The sequence below is a fragment of the Tripterygium wilfordii genome, chromosome 2 (genome assembly GCF_013401445.1).
Source record: "Tripterygium wilfordii isolate XIE 37 chromosome 2, ASM1340144v1, whole genome shotgun sequence".
Classification (NCBI taxonomy): domain Eukaryota; kingdom Viridiplantae; phylum Streptophyta; class Magnoliopsida; order Celastrales; family Celastraceae; genus Tripterygium; species Tripterygium wilfordii.
In genome coordinates this window covers 7,406,153-7,426,009 of record NC_052233.1, presented here as the reverse complement: position 1 = coordinate 7,426,009, position 19,857 = coordinate 7,406,153, and the positions used below count along the sequence as shown (strand labels likewise).

The window sequence follows — 19,857 nt, the reverse complement described above, 5'->3', positions numbered from 1 at the left end:
TTGATTTTTGGTTGAAGCTTTTGCATAGCCATTGTGGATTCCACCTGCATCAGAACATATGTGGTTTACTAATAACAATTCCGCCACCATGGGAAGGGTATGAAATCAGATAGGCATGAACTATGACTCCATGAAATATAATCAATGCAAGACACGTAAGCAGTGATGAAAATCAACATTGAATATTTGGTCTTACCTACACGGAGAATAAAACAGTAACAGTAGGTAGTAAAAATGATTCGATATGTTAATGGAAGTAGCAGCATCTAGTTAACAATAAATGTAAGTAGAATAATCGCAACTCCATATGGATATGGCACATGAACAGCACTCAATCCATCCTTCAACACCTGATACAAGCAGTCAAGCACCAAGACATTACTATCAACAATAACTCATAACCAATAAACATATGTATTAGACGCAAGATTTTATATCAGGGTGGCAAAGTCAACTGGAGTCTGAGGACAATACCTCGGAAATTTTTGTTGGTTTATTCATTAACAATGCCTTCAAAAGTAGGAAAAATAACACTAAAAATTAAAAGTTTATAAAATAGGACTAAATAATAATTGAAAGTTAATTTATATTTTGAAATCATTTTATGATGATATCATTTGGAGAGAGCATGCCTTAAGGGGCGCATAGCAACTAACTAGTCATTGATCCCATATACTAGCAAATAGCAAGCCCTATCTCACGCTTAGGAGAGAAAGATGAGAGGCATAGCAGAATGGCTGGTCTACAAGGTGAGCAAAAGCTGGGCCAAATGACTACAAGCCAGCAATTACACTTGGACTGGGACAAATAGCAAATCAAGGCGAGCAAGAGTTGGACTTCAGATTGTGCAGAAGGCCAAAAAAATTTGCACAAAAATTAGAAAGTTTGAGATCACTATTATCCAGAATTCAACAATCTTCAATAATAAAATTTCTACATACAAAATTTTTCAGACGAAATTATCATAATCAATACAATTTAAAGCTCCAATTCAGTATCGACAGCGACGACAGGCACCTAAATACTAAAATACATACATATACCTGAATAACAGCAAGCGATTCATTACCGTGACTATTACCTTCCTTGAGCACGAATTCCATTCCATCCGAGATAAATCCGAACCAACCACCATTCTTCTGCGGCGCGGTAGCATCGGCGGCGCCAGAGGTAGAATCCACAGCGACCATGGCGTCAGCTAGTGTGTAGAGAAGCCCCTCGGATTTTCTAACATTAGCGTTGAAATCAATCGATGAGTCCATGGAATGAATTGGAGGTATCTTATGGAAGCTGAGCTTGACTCCGGTGGAGTCGAGTCTGCGGTAAGGGAGAACATGGCGAGAGATGGACGGCGGCGTGCCGATGAACTACGGAGACGAAATTAGGGTTTTATCGATGAATTCAATAGAAAACGTTAAATAGGGAGTGGGAGCTCAACTCCTCATGGTGGAGAAGCAGTAACGACTGACAAGAACTCGAGAAGTCGAGCAAAATCCATCAGTAGTGAATTGAAGCGCGCTCTTTTGGTGATTAACCAATGGGTGTCTCCCACGTAGATAAATGGAAGGAAAAGGCATAAAATTCTACGTTGGCGACAATACTGTGCTTAACGTTACCTTTTTGGACGGTCGAGATCTTTTGGCACGCGGCCTACGTGTTTCACTCTTAAAACAGAACAGAGACTGAATCTCTCGAACAAACTGGAGACGCCCCGTCCGTTATTTTCATCCAACGGCTCACACCACAATGGGAAGGCTCCACTTTTCCAGAAGTCGGAAACAATCCTTCTTCTATACAAGCAACAGAAACAAGGAAAGCTCTCATTCTCCCTGCCAATCGATATTCATTCTCTCTGCGATTTGTGTTCAGAATTTGATCATCCATGGCTAGCGAAGGAAGTCCTGAAATTGGGATCATAGCCAACGACCAAGGTAACCGGACGACGCCATCTTATGTGGCCTCCACTGATACTGAGCGTCTGATCGGAGATACAGCAAAGGATCAGGTAGCAATGAAACCTACAACACTGTGTTCGGTAAGTCTTAGATTCCGATCCTGCTTACTTGTCACAGTTTTTATTTTAGCGTCACGGTTTCTTATTTGTCTCCTGTTTGGTTGCTGGAAGAATGGAGGAAAATAGTTGAATCGGTTAATATCAGATAGTTCTCGAAAGTAGCTGTATTGTATGATAGATAGACTGCTGTAGACTCTGTTATTTGGCTTACTCAATTTGACGATGTTTCGTTAGGTTTTGTGGTTGCGTTGAATATTTGAAATCGTTACTATTATGCGACATCAATTATTGGGGAAATTGGTAAAATTATGTTTTGTAGGGAGAGAATTTTGGGTAAAGCATGCATACATGATTTAGCTGTGATGAGTTTGAGGTGACGCTGAATTCAGTTTGAGATTAACAAACACGAAATTGAATCTTCGCTTGACACATTCAAATCTAGCATGGTTTACCAAATTCTAAATCGTCCTGCTTAAGTCAGAGAATCATGATACGTAGTTTTTTTCATTCCATTAGAATTGAAATTGTGATACTTATTGTTGGTAATGTTCTAATGGATTTGTATTGACAGATGCCAAGTGTTTGATTGGTAGAAGATTCAGTGAGGCGTCTGTTCAGGCTGATATGAAATTGCTGGCCCTGGTGATAAGCCAATGATCGTGTTCAATTACTAGGGGAAGTGAAGCATTTTGCTGCTGAAGAAATCTGGTCAATGGTGCTTATAATGATGAAGGAGATTGCTGAGGCTTGCCTGGGCATCACCATCAAGAATGCTGTCCTTACCGTTCCTGCATAGTTTAGTGACTCCCAGCATCAAGCCACCAAGGATGCTGGTGTCATTTCTGGCCTCAATGTGATGCGTATCATCAATGAACCAACTGCTGCTCCTATCGCTTATGCCTTGACAAGAAAGCCAGCAGCGCTGGTGAGAAGAACGTGCTTATCTTTGACTTAGGTGGTGGCGCTTTTGATGTATCACTTCTTACCATTGATGAGGACATATTTGAAGTGCAGGTTACAGCTGGTGATACCCACTTGGGTGGTGAAGATTTTGACAATAGGATGGTGAACCACTTCGTCCAGGAATTCTAGAGGAAGAACAAAAAGGATATTAGTGGAAACCCAAGAGCTTGGAGGAGGTTGAGGACAGCTTGTGAGAGAGCTAAGAGGACTCTGTAATCAACTTCTCAGACTACAATTGAGATTGATTCTTTGTACGAGGGTATTGATTTCTACTCTACCATTACCTGAGCCAGATTTGAGAAACTTAATATGGATTTGTTCAGGAAGTGTATGTAACCAGTGGAGGTGTGTTTGTGGGATGCTAGGATGGGTACGAGCACTGTGTATGATGTTTTCCTTGTCGGTGGCTCGACTAGGATCCAAAGGTTCAGCAATTATTGCAGGACTTCTTTAATGAGATGGAGCTCTGCAAAAGCATCAACCCTGAGGAGGCTGTGGCTTATGGTGCCGCTGTCCAGGAGTGGTGAGAGTAATAAGAAGGTGCAAGACCTTTTGTTGTTGAATGTCACACCTCTCTCTTGGATTGGAGACTGCTGGTGGAGTTATGACTCTATTGATTCCAAGAAACACAACCATTCCAACTAAGAAGGTATAGCTGTTCTCAACGTACTTGGATAACCAGCCTGGTGTGTTGCTTCAAGTTTTTTTAAGGTGAAAGAACCAGAACCTGTGACAACAACTTGCTTGGCAAGTTTGAACTCTCTGGCATTCCTCCTGCTCCTAGGGAAGTTGCACAGATTAATGTCTGCTTTGACATATTGGTGCTAATGGTATCTTAAATGTTTCTGCGGAAGACAAAACCACTGGCGAGAAGAACAAAATTACAATCACCAATGACAAGGGCAGGCTTTCAAATGAAGAGATTGAGAAAATGGTAGAGGAAGCTGAGAAATACAAGGCTGAGGATGAGGAGCACAAAAAGGAGGTGGAAGCAAAGAATGCATTGGAGAACTATGCTTACAACATGAGGAGGACATTGATAACTTGAATCCATAGCCAGAGGACATAGATAACTTGAATCCATAGCTACATCCTAGAGGAGAGTGAATGGGCTTTGCCAATATGGTGATTTGGGATGGAAACATATTGGCAGATTAACAGATTTTTTGGTTGTATACTTGGACTGGATAAACTTTGGGCACTGGATAAGAACTGTTCTGCTTCAACGAATTGTCCACGGTTTTGAACAATCAAAATCATCGAAAAACAAAAAAAACAATTACATTTGAGTCTTATTGATAAGCAAACAAATTTACATGGAGGTAATCAAAACTCAGAAGTATATGAGTATCTTATGTTTTTATTTTTTGTTTTTGTTTTCACAATTTTTGAAATGGATACCAAACATGACCTAAATTAAAAAAACTAGTTGAGAAGACATGACTTGAAGTTATAAGAAATAATATTAATTTAATAGGAGTGGATGAATGTATGATCCATAATAGAAATGAATGGAGAAAATAAATACATTTGGTGGATTTCCAATAATGTTCTCATAGACTCGTGTAACTAACCCCAAACTTTTGGGATAAAGGCTCGGATGATGATGATAATGATGACTTGAGAAGACTCTTCAATTTAAAATGTCCACAAAGTTGTGTAGTTACGTCACTTACATATTTGAAATCCATATGAATCCAAAAGTTTAAGTTATTAGGTTTTAACCTCACCCATTTTGAGATTAAAATCTCACATCAATTTAGCACAACTCAATCGTATGGTTTGTAAATAAAGTTCAAGTGTTCAACTCCTCTCACATTATATATGTGTTGTTTGGGCCTAATAATCATTGACGACAGCTTATGAAGAATAAATATATGCGGATCAATGACTCAAAGCGAATAATATCTTCAATATGTTTTGAGCATAAATTTGGACAACCCACGTATATTAATCAATTAACTTTCTTATATTTATCCGACATGACTCCAATCACTTGTCAATTTCCAACAAAACATGAATAGGCCCTAATAATCTGAAACCATGGAAAAATAATGTGGTGCCTCTTACAACTTAAAATGATAATCACATATATTTAATCACACATATATAATGTAATTGTATGTATTAAGATGACCAGCCGTACGTCAATGTTATCAATCTAGGTTGCATTGTATAGCTTCCTCATTGGATGATCCACATATAGCCCCCACCCACCTGCACCAGATGAACTCAACGTCTGCGTCTCATTACATCATCTAGAAAACGTCGAAACTGCTTAATCAATTGTGAAAATTAATAATAATGAGAAAATACAACCATTTTTGGTAGACGCTAGCTAATGCACTTGGTCACCAAATCCAATCGGCACAGCTTGCATGAAAGCAACCTTTGACTAGAATTCGGACTCATGTTTGGGTCCATTTCAAATTAACAACTACTCTATCTATACAGCTACCTTCCTAACACGAAATCACCTCTGATTCCTTTCATATATATATATATATATATATTCAGCACTCTACGTAAAGTACAACATGCTATAAGATGTCTAATTGCAACTAAAGGTACAATTATACACTTATACAAGGCTAAACTAAATTCTAGGGATAGTTATGGTAGTCTCTAGAACATGAAAATCTACTGATTCGATTCGAAAGTCTCTCAATAGAAAAAAAAAGTGACAAAATTAGACACCATCTTTCATTTACATTAGTTTACAGGAGTAATGTGTTAGGAAACACCAATTGATTCACTTGCTCAAATTTGATTATTATTGTAAGGTATTGTCTGCTTTCTGAAGCACAAATCCAAGCCCATAACATATCTTCCATGACCTTCTAGATCCAAGGCCTTTTAGAGCTCACGGTTTTAAAATGCATCGTATTAAGTCAACTAAACCATGAAATTATAATTTATTAATTATATCGTTATTTTAACGATGCGACACTTTTACAACATAATGAATTTTGATTAATGACTATTGTCATTGATATTTAACACAAGTTGTTAAAGTTAGTGCGAACTAGCTAGCTCTAGCTCTTGGACAGCTGTGTTTGGATGTTGAACCAATACCTTCTCTATTCTCTTACCCTCACATCACTTACAAAGAAAAAAAAAATTCAATTATTCAAGAACAACTTTGATTCTTGGACGTCATAAGTACCAATACCCAGCTGTCACCCAAGTAAACAAATCCATCTCTCTCCCCTACCCACGCATGCATGATTTCCTAACCACATCCCTTCTCCTTCCACTATATATATATATATATATACACCTTCTCCTGCATATATATCACCAACACCAAACCGCTCTTCGATCACTTCTTTCTTAATTCTCAATAACAATGGCTTCTAAAATTAGTGTTGTCGCTTTTGTTTTCTTATGTAGTTCTGTGAGTGTTTTGGGTGGCAACTTCAACCAAGATTTTGACGTAACTTGGGGAGATGGACGTGCTAAAATCCTCAACAACGGCCAGCTTCTCACGTTGTCCTTGGACAAGACCTCTGGTTCGGGGTTTCAATCCAAGAAACAATACTTGTTCGGAAAAATTGATATGCAAATAAAGCTTGTGCCTGGTAACTCTGCTGGCACCGTCACCGCTTACTATGTGAGTTAGTTTCTTCCGTACATTTCAAATTTTGGTTATTACATAAATTCTCTGATAAGGATTTAAAATGCAGATTAAAGAATCTTTATTGTTTTTGTAAACTAGTACGACCTAATTTTATTTACTTTTGTGATTGATGGATGCAGCTATCGTCGCAAGGGTCGGGTCATGATGAGATAGACTTTGAGTTTCTAGGTAATCTAAGTGGAGACCCATATATTCTCCATTCTAATATATTTACACAAGGCAAAGGAAACAGAGAGCAGCAATTCCATCTTTGGTTCGACCCCACCAAAGACTTCCACACCTACTCCGTATTGTGGAACCCACGAAGCATCATGTAATTACACATCTCTCTTAGAGCATCCACATCAGATTACCTAAACATGAATCTGTCTGTAAAATAGGGAAAGATTATAGAGATTTTGTCAAAATAGAGCTCTGCATCAGATTACCTAGAGGTTCCCTATTTTACAGAATATGAACAGTAGTTCCCTACATCTAGAGAACCACTATTCACTTCTCTAAACATAAAATAACATTTTTTACTACTTTACTTTCTCCTCTCTCCTCTCTCCTCATTTTTTTCCTCCTCTCTCTTCACTCCTCTCTTTCTCACTCCTCTCTCTCTCCTCACTCTTTCTCTCTCCTCACTCTCTCCTCACTTTTTCTCTCTCTCTCCTCACTCCTTTCTTTCCCTCTCTTCTTTCTCTCTCATCTATTTCTCTCTCCTCTCCTCACATTTTGACTCCTTTCTCTCTCTTCTTTCTCTCTCCTCACTTTCTCTCTCTCTCTTCTTTCTCTCTCCTCTTTCTCTCTCTTCTTTCTCACTCCTCTCTCTCTCCTCACTCCTTTCTTTCTCTCTCTTCTTTCTCTCTCATCACTCATCTCTTTCTCTCTCCTCTCCTCACTTTTTCACTCCTTTCTCTCTCCTCTATCTCTCCTCACTTTTTCTCTCTCTTCTTTCTCTCTCCTCAATTTTTTTCTCTAATTTTTAATAACATTAATTTATTATTTTAATTAATATATTGTTTTAAATGTAATTAATTTATTATTTTAAATAGAAATAATTTATATGAATAGAATAAATAAAGGAAAGAGAAATAAATATTATTTTAATGCAATAGAGAATATGATAGGTAATCTGATGCAGTGTTGATTGGATAGGGAATCTGTAAAATAGGGGAAAGTGGCATTTTATCTGTATTTTAAGGAATCTGTTAAGAGAAACTGATGCAGATGCTCTTACAACAAGAACAAATAATATAGCGAAAATACTGAGGATCTCAATGTTTTCTTTCTCAATTATTCTAAATGTTGAAATGAACGCACATAATTCATGTGAAATCATAACGATTTTTGTAGACGTACATGCCCTCACATATTCCATATAAAATTCTATGCGTCCATCTCAATATTCGGGATAACTATAACAAAAAACGTTGGCTTCTACTGATAATATAAATATACACACAACTTTAATGTGTTTTTTTTCTTTTCTTTTGTTGTTATTTTAGTTTTTCCGTGGACGGGACACCAATTAGAGAGTTCAAGAATTTGGAATCAAAAGGTCTTCCGTTCCCTAAAAGTCAACCTATGTGGATATACTCGAGTCTTTGGAACGCCGACGATTGGGCGACACGTGGCGGGCTTGTGAAGACCGATTGGAGCCAAGCACCCTTCACCGCGTCATACAGGAACTTCAGCTCCCAGGCATGCATTTGGTCTTCAGGCTCTTCGTCTTGCTCTTCGGGTACCTCCAACACTTCGTGGATGGCGCAGTCGCTGGACATCGCAGGACAAGAGAAAATAAAGTGGGTGCAGAAGAATTACATGATTTACAACTACTGCACTGATACCAAGCGCTTCTCACAAGGATTTCCTCCCGAATGCTCAATTAATGCATGAAAGAAAAGGAAAATCGAAGATTGTTGCGGTGAATAAATTAAATTAAAGCTGTAATTTTGTTTTCTTTTTTCATCAAATCTGTTGTAGATAGAACACAATGTAATAATGCAACGTACATTACACAGTTTCTAGTTCCTGTTTGGAGTATTTTGTATTTGTGTTACGTTGTGCTTATGTATTTTTATGTGTGGGAATATATGTATGCGTAATTTTATTACTGTTTGAAGATTAATAAAAAGTTATTTTGTTTCAGATGTATCGATCATCATCCAATTGATCTTGTTAATTTGTGGACGGATGCCCGTTGTAGTCCCTTTTAGGGTCCAATATATTTTTTATTTTTTAAAATCATAAATGTGTAGTATTCGGTTTAATAGATCCAACAATATAATGTCTTTTTCATATTTAATTTTATTTTTTCTTGAAAAAAAAATAATCGTTGAATTTGTTAGGTTGAATATTATAAATTTATGGGTTTTTTTTTTAGAAGTGTATTTCTTATTATTCAATTTCTGCTTGCTCGAGTACATGGTATACTTGTATATAATAATATATACAAGTATCTAGGGGACACAATAACAGCAATGAAAGTTAATACAGCATGGTTGACACTTGACAGAGCATGGTTGATAGTTAATATAACATGGACGTCACATGGAAGTCATATTTGTAACATTTAAAAAAAAAATTTGATGGCAAAACGCTACATACTACAACGAAAAATTGATTTTGATAATTTGATAAATTGGTTGGGCTCTTACAAAAAATTCACACACTGTCCAGGGTTTTAATATGGGCCGGTCAGGTCCAAATTTTACGATTCACAACTCTCTAGTATGAAGTCCAAACTTGACTTTGGCCATCCTTATTGACTAATTGATCATGACACCATGAAATTGACTCTGACGGAGTCTGGTCCAAGCAAGCTGTCCGTGGTCCACGTTCCTTTTTGAATTTTTGACCTTCGTCCTCATTAGGCAGTCAGAATCTCAAACTATGTTGTTTATTGTTTCTACATGAATATCTTTAGTACCATGAAACTTAAAATAAAATAATAAAGATTTTAAGGAAATGAATGTTTGAATACCGGGAATATACACACACACACATATATATCTATACATATAATATAGACACACACACAAAACACTATACATGTATATGGGGAGAAGATTCATGGCCTGGAACCAATTGGTATTATAAAGTTGGGCCCTTGGCCCTCCCCCTAAAAGGCCTATTAAGGAGAGGAAGGCTTGCCCCTTATAAACTGAATATTGTTGCTATTTTTAACCGATGTGAGACTTTGTCCAACACTCCCTCGCACTCGTGGACTGAGTATCTCTGCCCAAGGCCCAACGAGTGGACTTCTTATCGAGGACGAGTGCACAACGGCCTGCTTCGATACCATCTTATAAAGTTGGGCCCTTGGCCCTCCCCTTAAAAGGCCTATTAAGGGGAGGAAGGCTTGCTCCTTATAAACTGAATATTGTTGCTATTTTTAACCGATGTGGGTTGTGCCATCGTGGGATTTTCTACATAGTATCGAAGCCGGTGTGCTCGTCCCCGATAAAAGGTCCACTCGTTGGGCATTGGGCTTTGATACCCAATCCACGAGTGCGGGGAGTGTTAAAGGGATAAAATCTCACATCGGTTGTTGAGGGGCTTGGTGTCTAGCTTATAAGCTTGCCCAAGTCTTCAACTCATTGTCCAGCCTTTTCCAAGTGGATGGGCTGAGAACTGCCACGGCCCAAAGGGCCGAGATGGTGGGGAGGCTGGCTCTGGGTTGTGCCATCGTGGGATTTTCTACAGGTATGCAACACCAACAGAGTAAAATCGTAAGAATCATTATTTACGCTCCTCATTCACCAAAATAAGCGTAAGTTACTTAAAAAATGGTCCATGACCGAAAACATTTTAATCCTCTAATTGAGTCCAATAATCATGAAATCCATTCTACAATCTAAAATTATTGACTATCAAATAGTGATAATTTACAGGTCACTGCATGCCCCCACAACATTCAATGACTATCAAAATAACCTTGTCTAGAAAAGAAGTCATAGTAGGGTTGGTCGCTGAAACCTTCTTCATTAATATTATCAGAAGAAGTGGTGGAACTCTCGGCAGAAGCTGAACCAGCAAGAGACGACATTTTTGTTGTTCCTTGATCAGTTGGGTTCAATGGAAATAGAGGAAGCGTTTCTTGCTCACTGTCAACATTGATGGCTTCCTCGTACAGACTCCTCCTTTTTTGCATCGTAGTATTGTAATACTCATATCCTTGACCGACATAAGTACTATTATTCTTTTCAGTCTTTTCAACCCTTGACCTCCTTTTGAATCCGCCAGGTATTAGCACTTTCGGATATGGAGGGTAAAATCCTAGATTCTCGCTCTGTGGTAGGTAATATGGGCCGCAAGTAACTGATACAGAAACCACCCTAATTACAGAATAGACTACAATATAGAAATAAACAAGTAAAATAAAGCTCCAATAGAAGTAGGACTAGAAGCATAGAAAATACCATGAAATGGTTTAGCTAGTATTAGAAAGAATATAATATAATTCTGATAAAAAAAAGAATATAATATAATTCATTGAGCACGTGTTTCCATTCCATTTGCATGAAGAGATCACGTTGGAATAAAACACATATGACGTGGTTTTTTTCTTACCACTAATAAAATAAATTTCGAGGCAAATTTTTTTGAACAGACTATGATAAGAGAGACTGACCGTTTGGAGTGCATGAGACAGGAAAAATGGGCCGAGTCGTGTGAAGATAGCGACTGATAGAAGCCAAACTCTCTTGTTTCTGTTTCTGCCTCTGCCTTGCCTTGTGATTTTGAAACCAATAAAACACATTCTTTCCTTCAATCTGGCCATAAACCTTAAGCCTGTTTGTGATTTGCTCTATCTGCTCCGCACTTGGCGTTCTTATACCTTGTGTATAGAAACCCTCAAGCGTGCTTATCTGCTCTTTTGTCGGATTCCACCTTGAACTCCCTTGTGACGCCGCACCCGCACCACCAATATCCCTATTATGATCACTTTCCATGACAGCAAGCAGATATAGAGAAAAGACTAAGATTTTCTTGACTCACAAAACTAGGGCAATTCCTTGCTTTGGTCGTGAACTCTTATATAGTGGTTCTATACGCACAGAGTGTAAGTGTATAGACTATAGTCTATGCTCTATAGAGAGGGAGAGAGAGAGTCAAATAGAGGAACATGCGTATAAGTGTATTGTATTTGGTGCTGAAAACGAGGCGGGCAGCGGCTGAGGAAGGCTAGTCTTCCTCGCTAGATGACAAAAAAGCAGGCGCAAGACAATACTGTCCATTCTCTTTTTACTTTGCTAATTTGTTGTATGTAATGATGTTCTGTTTAAATGGCGATGCCTCGGGAATGAAAGACCGACTAAAGAACGTAAGCTCCGCCGCTGAAGGGTATAAATGTTATTATATAGAAAAGGACAGCCGGTTGGGTTGTAAGGTGTAGGCAAAGGCTATGCTTTGGCCTTTGGGAGTTGAAGTGGGCGCCGCAGATGGTTGAGAAATGTCTTAGCTTACTTAAAAAAACTTTGTTTTGTAGCTGGTGGGAGTTGGATGGATTAATATTTAATATAGCTCTCCTATAAGTAATGAGATTTCCATTTAAACCTCCTAGTTATTGCCATTAATCAAGATACAATACCATATGAATGTATGATGAGTACGTACGTATGAAAAACCACTACGATATATATAGCTATATAATTTACTAAAATTGAAAAGGAACACACAAACTTAATGTAAATATTCATTTCGTGCGTATATATATATATATATATACACTGTGAATTAATTGAGAATTCAACACCGGGGCCTCGTTTTCTTTTTCTTGTTCCTAAAACCGATAATATTAATATTTACAGATTACAGTTCAATGATGATCACGAGGCAGATCAATCGCACGTTAAACACCAAACTTTATCCCAAGAAGAATTATGCTACAAAAAGTAGAAACGACCTACACACACGATTGATTGTCATAGTGGTTAGTGCGCAGGCAGATGCACAGATCAACATACAAAAAATTAAAGAAAAAAAAGAAGAGAAAAGGAAGAGAAATTTCAATCCAAATGCTTGCATGCATGTCAAGCAATATAAAAAGGTCAACGCCATATTAGTGGCCGTAGTCACACGGTCATTAAAATAGGGTACACAACAGACGATAATTGTATGAATATTATTAGTAGCAGTTAATATAATCAATTTTTTTTTTTTGTTTGTGAATTATTCAGGTGCCTCCATGCATGCCCAACACAACCAACCGTTTCCCTATTATCTGCTCTTTCTTCGCACCAAATTCAACACAGATTCGTAGCTATATATAGCTACTAAGCTAACTCTCTCTCCCTCTCTAGATTAGTTTTCCTATATAAGATCGACAAGAGCTTTTAACCTGGTGCCTTTGGCTGGAAGTGTTGGGCAGATTTGGCCAAACACACATGTGAAAGAGCAAAACAGTGAAAACTAATTAATGAAGAGTGTTACACGCAATATATAGTCACAACTTCACGTAAAAAAATTGAAAATTAAAATAATATAATTAAAATTTTCTCTTATAATTAATTTGTTAATGCATGTATGGGAAGAAAGAGTGGATAACTAAATCTTGCAGCCAGAGATGGTCAAATGCCAAAACAAGTAGAGACATATAGGTTAATTTTGCAAAGACCTAGAGGGGAGTTTGTGCAGATTGGTGGGTTATCTGCGCGTTGTCTCTTCTTAACGATGAACTGAAGGATCACGACAATTTACTGTTTGCATGGTTTTCATCTTCATATCTCTGATGTTCACTGTGTTCTGTGTGTGTGTGTGAGAGAGAGCCCAATCTTGAACTTGATTCCATGCATATGAAGACAAAAACGTTAGGAGAAATTTTATCTACACACCATAAAAACACTATCTTTACACCACTTTTTAACTTTTTTTAGTTCACATAAATATCAATGTACACAATGACAGATTAACCCTTAAACTACAAATTTAAGATAAATCTTTTATATATTTAATTAGAAATTATTAAATTTACACCATAGTTCTACAAAGGAAAAAAAATTTCACACCAAGAAACTTTTTCACTGATCTCATTACCATTATCATCATCTTCCTCCAAAAACAGCCCAAAATTAGCAGCAGAAAAAACACCGCTAGCCCCTCCCTCCTTAGACTTTGACTTCTTCTTCCCTTTAATCACCATACCCGATGCATCATCATCGTTCTCTAAATCATATTTATCATCTTTTTTGGTCTGTGAAGCATTCCAATAAGCTTTTTCTCCCTTCTTTCCATAATTAGTTACATCCTTCTCCAGAATTTGGGATTCCTTAGACAATTCTGGAGCAATTGGATACTCACCCTCATCAATCACGAACCCCTTGTTCTTGGATCTCCCAACTGCTGCGAAATTCTCTATGTCCAATACAGTCAGCTTGCTCCTTCCCATGACAAAACCTCGGATGATTCTATGAAAGCGGAAACACTCCCCAAATCAAGAACACCACCATCAAAGTATCTACGCGTATAACATCATAAACAGATCCTTCGAATATATTAAAGTATTCTAAATATGTATAGAGGGAGCATAGCTGGATCGAAAACCCTAGGGAATGAATTTAGGATTAAAAAGACAATGTGTGTAAACTTAACAATAGAATTTCTAATATTTTACACATCAAGGGTAAATTAGTCTTTTCACTGTAATTTTGTGTATAGACTTATAATTTTTTGGTGTAAACTTATCATGTTAAAAAAGTGGTGTAAATATAGTATTTTTGTGGTGTGTAGATAAAATTTCTCAAACGCTAGAGCAAACAAGGTTGTGCCGGGCCTAAATTACATTGGGCCCATAAACATTTTCTCTTTGCTCCAGATTTGGCCCATATTATCCCTTTTTGGATTATGTTACAATAAAAAGTAGTAAATGACTAGTAAATCCACTCAAATATTTTATTGCCTTTTGGCTTTTTTTTGGGCTTTTTCACAATGTCTTCCCCACTCTATTGTTATTCACTCCGACGTATAGAATGGAACATTATGTCAAGAGGACCACTCAAGTTAGGAGCCAATTCTCCACAAAAGTTCCTTTCAATAACCAAAAGAAAGACCAAAACTTCACCTGTGGTGTTGCAGGCACCACTCCAAAGTTAGGAACCAACCCCTTTTAACTCGCTTTGTTAGAGAGGGTCCCTCTCAGCAGGCAATGTGGAGGAGCAGTAGTAGTTTATGATGAGGCTAATCATTAAGTAGTTTCGATTTGTTCTAGTCATATCTCAGAAGTGGGCCCGGTGCAGCCCACTTAAGGTCAGATGGGCCCATGCACGTCTTTTTAATTTGCACAAATTGCGGCCCGGTTTTCTTTCACAATGCGGGCCTATGACAGCTAATTAAGTATAACTCTCTCCTAAATTTCAGCCCATTAATGTGATCATAACAATTTTTTTTTCCTTTAAAAGATAATTAATTTATGGTGATAATTAAGTATAAATGTATAACTCTCTCCTAAATTTCAGCCTATTAAAATGATCATATTTTTTTATTTTTTTCTTAAAAGATAATTAATTTATAGTGATAATTCTTTTTTGTCTTGGGAATAAATTGTACGGAATATTTATTCTTTTTAGCAGGGGATAAGCTGGGCCCAACTCAATAAAGGACCTCCATTTGTCTTTGTATATATAATTTAGAGGAAATTTTTGGTGGCAGCAAGTTTGCCTTTTTGGTGCTTGCTTAACATGGTCTAGATTCCTTAGTCACCCTCGAACACAATTAATCAATGTCTAGAAATTAGGGCAGTCCAAAAAATCATATCAAATCGAACCAACCTCCAAACACAACAGATTGATCGATTATTGTTAACCATATGTTAGTGAGGACTGACTGAATAACCAAAAAAACCGACTAAACCTCCATATATCAAAAAATAAAATAAAAAACCGACCTTGGACACCCCTAATAGAAACAAAATCCAATGAAATAATACTAAATCAAAATCAGTTTTTTTTTTTTTGTTTCAATTCAAATATATTCTTAAATCAAGTAAACTATATATGTAAATTGATCTGAAATAGATAATTATTTTCAATTACTTTCTTTTTTATTCAAATCCTTTACCTACGGGTGTGTTATTTGGCATTGTCTACTCTTTTTTTTTTTTTTTAAGGTCCATAGGTCACACATGCTAAGTCATGCCTGAGGGGCATGAAGGCGTCACCACATCTGATAGAAACTATCCAAATCTCAACCCCTCGTGAGAATAGAATCATGGATTTCAAAATCCTGGACAGACAACCTGACCAACCAGAATACCTCCTATTCTCTGGCATTGTCTACTAATCCAATTAGGTTACGGGGATGATGCAATTCCTTTTTTAATTTTTTTTACACCCACCCATAATCCTTTTCGATTATTTAATTACAGCTCCAGATTAAAATTAGCTGCACACGCTTTTGCAAACCCCATGTGAGCTGCACTCCAATGAGTCATCTTTTTCCCTTCTCTGTTTTTCTTTCAAACCCAAGATCGAATTTTGAACTTCCAAGGATTGTTTATAAGCTAAGTTTTCATTGTTAGTATCCCCAATTCCTTTGTTGATGCTCAATTTTGTTCTTTTTGGGATTTCATTTTACAAGGTAAGGCTACTCTCTACTTCTTTGAGACAAATTCTGTGTGTTTCAACGATAGCGAGTATTCAAAGTGGAATTTCGTTCTTGTTTGCCTCCTAATTCCTTTTTCTCCCAGGAGAAGGTGATTCAAGGATTTTTGTTTATAAGTATATATTAGTATTAGTGGGTTCGAGCAGTATTGACTCCGAGATTGATTGTTTTGGGATGTGAGCTTGGATTTCTAAGAAAAGATGATATCTTTGAGTGGATTAGGTATTGGGTTGGGTGTAGCTTTTGGTTGTCTCTTGTTAGCTCTGATTGCACAGCTGTCCTATCTGATTTGGTGGAAGAGAAGACTCACATGCACAGAGGTTGAAGACGATTACAGCAACAAATTTCTTCAATTTATCTGCTTCAAGAGACCATTTTATTTGCAGAAAAACAAAAAAAATCAGGAAATTGGAGGAGACCCAGTTGGGAATGGCCATGGACAAGACATAGAGCTTGGTTTAGGGGAGGGAATAGTGCTAAAAATTGCAGGGGAAGAGAGTGTGGAAGGAGAGCTTATGAGGTTGCACAATTTGGCAGGACCACCAAGATTTCTATTCACAATTAAAGAGGAAACCAAGGAGGATTTGGAGTCTGAGGATGGGAAATCTAGGGGAGATGGTAAGAGTAGAAAGGGTTCAAGAACAAGAAGCTTGAGTGATCTTATATTGGCTGTTGATACTCCTTTTGTTTCTCCACCTTTGAAGTCTTCATTAGATTCTTATTCACATCATGGATTCAATCCTCTCTTTGAATCAATAACTGAGGCTGAACTTAACAGGTTGAGATCTTCACCTCCTCCAAAATTTAAGTTTATGCGGGATGCAGACGAGAAACTGCAGAGGAAATTGATGGAAGAATCTGAGAGAAAGAAATCACAAAATGGTGTTTGTGCTCAAGATTCTCGGGTTGAAGCTTCCAATTCAACAATGGTGACAGAGGGGATTAATGGGTCATTTGTGAATTTCCTTGTTAGTACTAGTAGTATTGACAAAGAGAAAGAGCTTCTTCATCATCTAACTCAGTATCCTTCAAGTACTGCTCAGGTACTCCCTCTGGCTTCTTCACCTCCAGGCTCCAACATAACAGACCACTAGACAAGAAGCCCAATTTACAGTAGTAGATTTGTTAGAATTCACATGATTAGGGGTATCTGCTTATTGTTCCAATTGATCTTTATTTCAAAGATAATTACATGTATACTGTTTGAAAACCAATGCTAATGTAACCGTGATTAATCCAGTGTTCTGCAACATGGATAGACAAGGTGCATGTGGGGTAATCCTGGTTTTTTTCTGTTACCCATGTTTCCTAGCTGCATAAAATAGTCATCATTCATGTGGTTTATGTCTTTATGATTATGCTCAGGCATTGCCATTATTTATGTTGAATCGTTGTTTCAAAGGCTTCTCAATCTAGGGCATAGATATATATTGCCATGATAACCATATATTCCCCTGTATTTTTGCCCCTATAATGCATTACTGATGTAGCACGACAAGGTTTAAGAACAGAACCTCCAACACAGGTCAAAAAAAATACACTCTTCCACAAACCTAGAATCACAGCTAGGGATATGGGAGCTGAACCACATCAATCACTCCCTTTAGTAAACGTTAAAGTTGCTCCACTGTAACATGATAAGGATATGGTTAGATTTGTCCTAGACTTTCACTTATAAAAAACAAATTTTCAAGACCAAAGACCCATATGAACTGGATTTAGTATTGAAGCAGATATTGGGCTGTTATCAGACAGTAAAATGGCTTACAGCTAGTGATGTTAGACAGTTATGTTTACAGTTCAAAAATTCTAAGAGAGGGAGGGACTTTCTAGCACAAGCCCCACTTTTCCTTGGCTGATTAGAAAAGTTGTGGTAAGTTGATTTATGTCCTTTTGTTGACTTTTTATCCAAAAAGTTGGATATCAAACGGTGCATTTTCTCACACAGGCAATGTTTTTTTAATGATCACTGTAGTGTAGTTGCATCTTTTTTTTAATTAAGTACACGCATTTTAAACAAATTCCAATTAAAAACATAATTAAGTACACGCATTTTAAACAAATTCCAATTAAAAACATAATAATTATGAATATATTTCAATTTGTATGTTTATTTTTTTTTTGTTTTTTCAATTTACACCCCACAATCCACATTCTAGAGCCCACACTTCCTCTGCTCACAAACTTCAAAAATGGCATCTCATCACTACCATTGCTACCCAAACCTACCAACCATTGTTATGCCCAACAACACCAACTTGCACCACCATAAACACCCGCATATCCACTCCTACAAACCATAGCCATTCTTCTCCAGCAACATCAGCTGCAACAATAACTACTCATATACCCGATAAAACCCCATAACCTTTAGAAACCACAGCTCCAAAAGCAACACTTCCAGCAACAAAAGACTTTCTTGAAACAATAAGAGTTGTAGAATCAAACCTAGTCTATTCTCTCTTCACTTCTCAATCGAATCAATGTATTGGGTTTGCGTGGAGGTTGGGCCGGAGGAGGAGGATAATTTATGGGTTGTGTAGTTGGGTTTTAGGGTTTCATGGAGAAAGAAGAAGGAGATAAGAATTGGAGACAAAATGATAGGGTCAAATGGGGGTATTGATAGATTAGGTTTTTTAAAGATTAATGGAGTGTACATAGTAAAATGAGGGGTGCAACTAGTACTCATTGTTTTTTTATTCAACAAACCGAAGATTAGAAGAAGCTTGTGTTTGAAGGGAGATAGAATAAGGGATATATGAGCAATACCTAGTAAAAGACAACATTAAATATTTGCCCCAAGGAGAAGTCTTGTGCAACAAAAAGGTGGGACATAGTGGAGACCAGAGGGGAAGAAGTGAATGGTTTTTTTTGCCTAAATAACAAGTAATGTCATTGTTGTTTGTCACACGATTCTGCCGAAAGTTGCCCCTACCTTTAAGTTTCAATTCCATCTTTACCATCTTATTAGGATTTTTAAACCCCTAAATTGGTTCGTCTGTTTAATAGGAGGTTGAATGGTATTGAGACAATATACAATTTTGAATTCTGGCTGAAAAAAGGACCACACATTGACAACATTGTGTTTAGAGCCTTTGCCGGAGCAGGAACGCATGGTATGACTTTTAAAATGTAACCCTTATTTTACACCCTTACATTAAAATGTAACCCTTATTTTACACCATTACATTATACTCTTATGTGAGAAATCCTCTATATATATATATATATATATATATATATATAACTTAATTAGTTATCTATTTCCTCTAAATGACCCCATTTTTTGGCGGAAGTATTTGTGTCATTTTGACAAAAATTTAATGAAATATTCCCCTCAATCTCTTCAAATTTCTCCCCTTAATTTTTTATAAACTATACAAACAAGAGAATTGAAAAGAAATTTCATTTCTCTTCCCCAAATCTTTCAATCCAAACACACTCTTAGTTTTTTTATCATTCTAACATGTAACCTAAATAATATCCCAAAATGAGGAGGAGTATTCACTCTCCCCCAAAGTTTGAGATTCCCTAAAAATTCCCAAATTATAAAAATATTAATTTATAAGATATTATCTCTCATCAATCTCTTCTTTCCTCATTCTTTTCAAAACATTAATTTAAAATTAAGGTAGTTATATTAGAAAATACTAAA

General features: G+C 37.0%; 4 protein-coding genes and 1 pseudogene across 4 annotated transcripts; 3 read left to right on the top strand and 2 right to left on the bottom strand.

The window, feature by feature from the left end:
- Positions 1-256: 256 nt before the first annotated feature.
- LOC120006268 (inner membrane protein PPF-1, chloroplastic-like) lies at positions 257-1,495 on the bottom strand. Its single transcript, XM_038856246.1, has 2 exons — positions 1,082-1,495; positions 257-350 (listed from the first exon to the last, which is right to left on the bottom strand). The coding sequence occupies exons 1-2, from the start codon at positions 1,260-1,262 to the stop codon at positions 271-273; spliced, it is 261 nt and encodes an 86-aa protein (XP_038712174.1). The 5' UTR covers positions 1,263-1,495; the 3' UTR covers positions 257-270.
- Positions 1,496-1,724: 229 nt separating this feature from the next.
- On the top strand, positions 1,725-4,266 carry LOC120006228 (annotated as a pseudogene).
- Positions 4,267-6,266: 2,000 nt separating this feature from the next.
- On the top strand, positions 6,267-8,754 carry LOC120006236 (probable xyloglucan endotransglucosylase/hydrolase protein 23). Its single transcript, XM_038856200.1, has 3 exons — positions 6,267-6,590; positions 6,737-6,930; positions 8,108-8,754. The coding sequence occupies exons 1-3, from the start codon at positions 6,327-6,329 to the stop codon at positions 8,496-8,498; spliced, it is 849 nt and encodes a 282-aa protein (XP_038712128.1). The 5' UTR covers positions 6,267-6,326; the 3' UTR covers positions 8,499-8,754.
- A 1,764-nt stretch (positions 8,755-10,518) lies between these two features.
- Positions 10,519-11,557, bottom strand: LOC120010744 (WUSCHEL-related homeobox 2-like). Its single transcript, XM_038861572.1, has 2 exons — positions 11,236-11,557; positions 10,519-10,922 (listed from the first exon to the last, which is right to left on the bottom strand). Exons 1-2 carry the CDS (start codon positions 11,555-11,557, stop codon positions 10,519-10,521), a joined length of 726 nt encoding a protein of 241 aa, XP_038717500.1.
- A 4,431-nt stretch (positions 11,558-15,988) lies between these two features.
- LOC120005027 lies at positions 15,989-17,590 on the top strand. The gene is made up of 2 exons (XM_038854457.1): positions 15,989-16,178; positions 16,288-17,590. Exon 2 carries the CDS (start codon positions 16,403-16,405, stop codon positions 17,294-17,296), a length of 894 nt encoding a protein of 297 aa, XP_038710385.1. The 5' UTR covers positions 15,989-16,178; positions 16,288-16,402; the 3' UTR covers positions 17,297-17,590.
- Positions 17,591-19,857: the final 2,267 nt, after the last annotated feature.

What these genes read in the sequence shown, in the direction of transcription:
- LOC120006268 (XM_038856246.1), bottom strand. Translation starts at nt 1,262, where the DNA reads ATGGACTCATCGATTGATTTCAACGCTAATGTTAGAAAATCCGAGGGG. An exon ending in GGAATTCGTGCTCAAGGAAG is followed by an intron (nt 351 to 1,081) that starts GTAATAGTCACG and finishes TGCTTGTATCAG; the next exon opens with GTGTTGAAGGATGGATTGAG.
- LOC120006236 (XM_038856200.1), top strand. Translation starts at nt 6,327, where the DNA reads ATGGCTTCTAAAATTAGTGTTGTCGCTTTTGTTTTCTTATGTAGTTCT. An exon ending in GCACCGTCACCGCTTACTAT is followed by an intron (nt 6,591 to 6,736) that starts GTGAGTTAGTTT and finishes TGATGGATGCAG; the next exon opens with CTATCGTCGCAAGGGTCGGG. An exon ending in TGGAACCCACGAAGCATCAT is followed by an intron (nt 6,931 to 8,107) that starts GTAATTACACAT and finishes TTGTTATTTTAG; the next exon opens with TTTTTCCGTGGACGGGACAC.
- LOC120010744 (XM_038861572.1), bottom strand. Translation starts at nt 11,557, where the DNA reads ATGGAAAGTGATCATAATAGGGATATTGGTGGTGCGGGTGCGGCGTCA. An exon ending in TGTCTCATGCACTCCAAACG is followed by an intron (nt 10,923 to 11,235) that starts GTCAGTCTCTCT and finishes TTTCTGTATCAG; the next exon opens with TTACTTGCGGCCCATATTAC.
- LOC120005027 (XM_038854457.1), top strand. Translation starts at nt 16,403, where the DNA reads ATGATATCTTTGAGTGGATTAGGTATTGGGTTGGGTGTAGCTTTTGGT.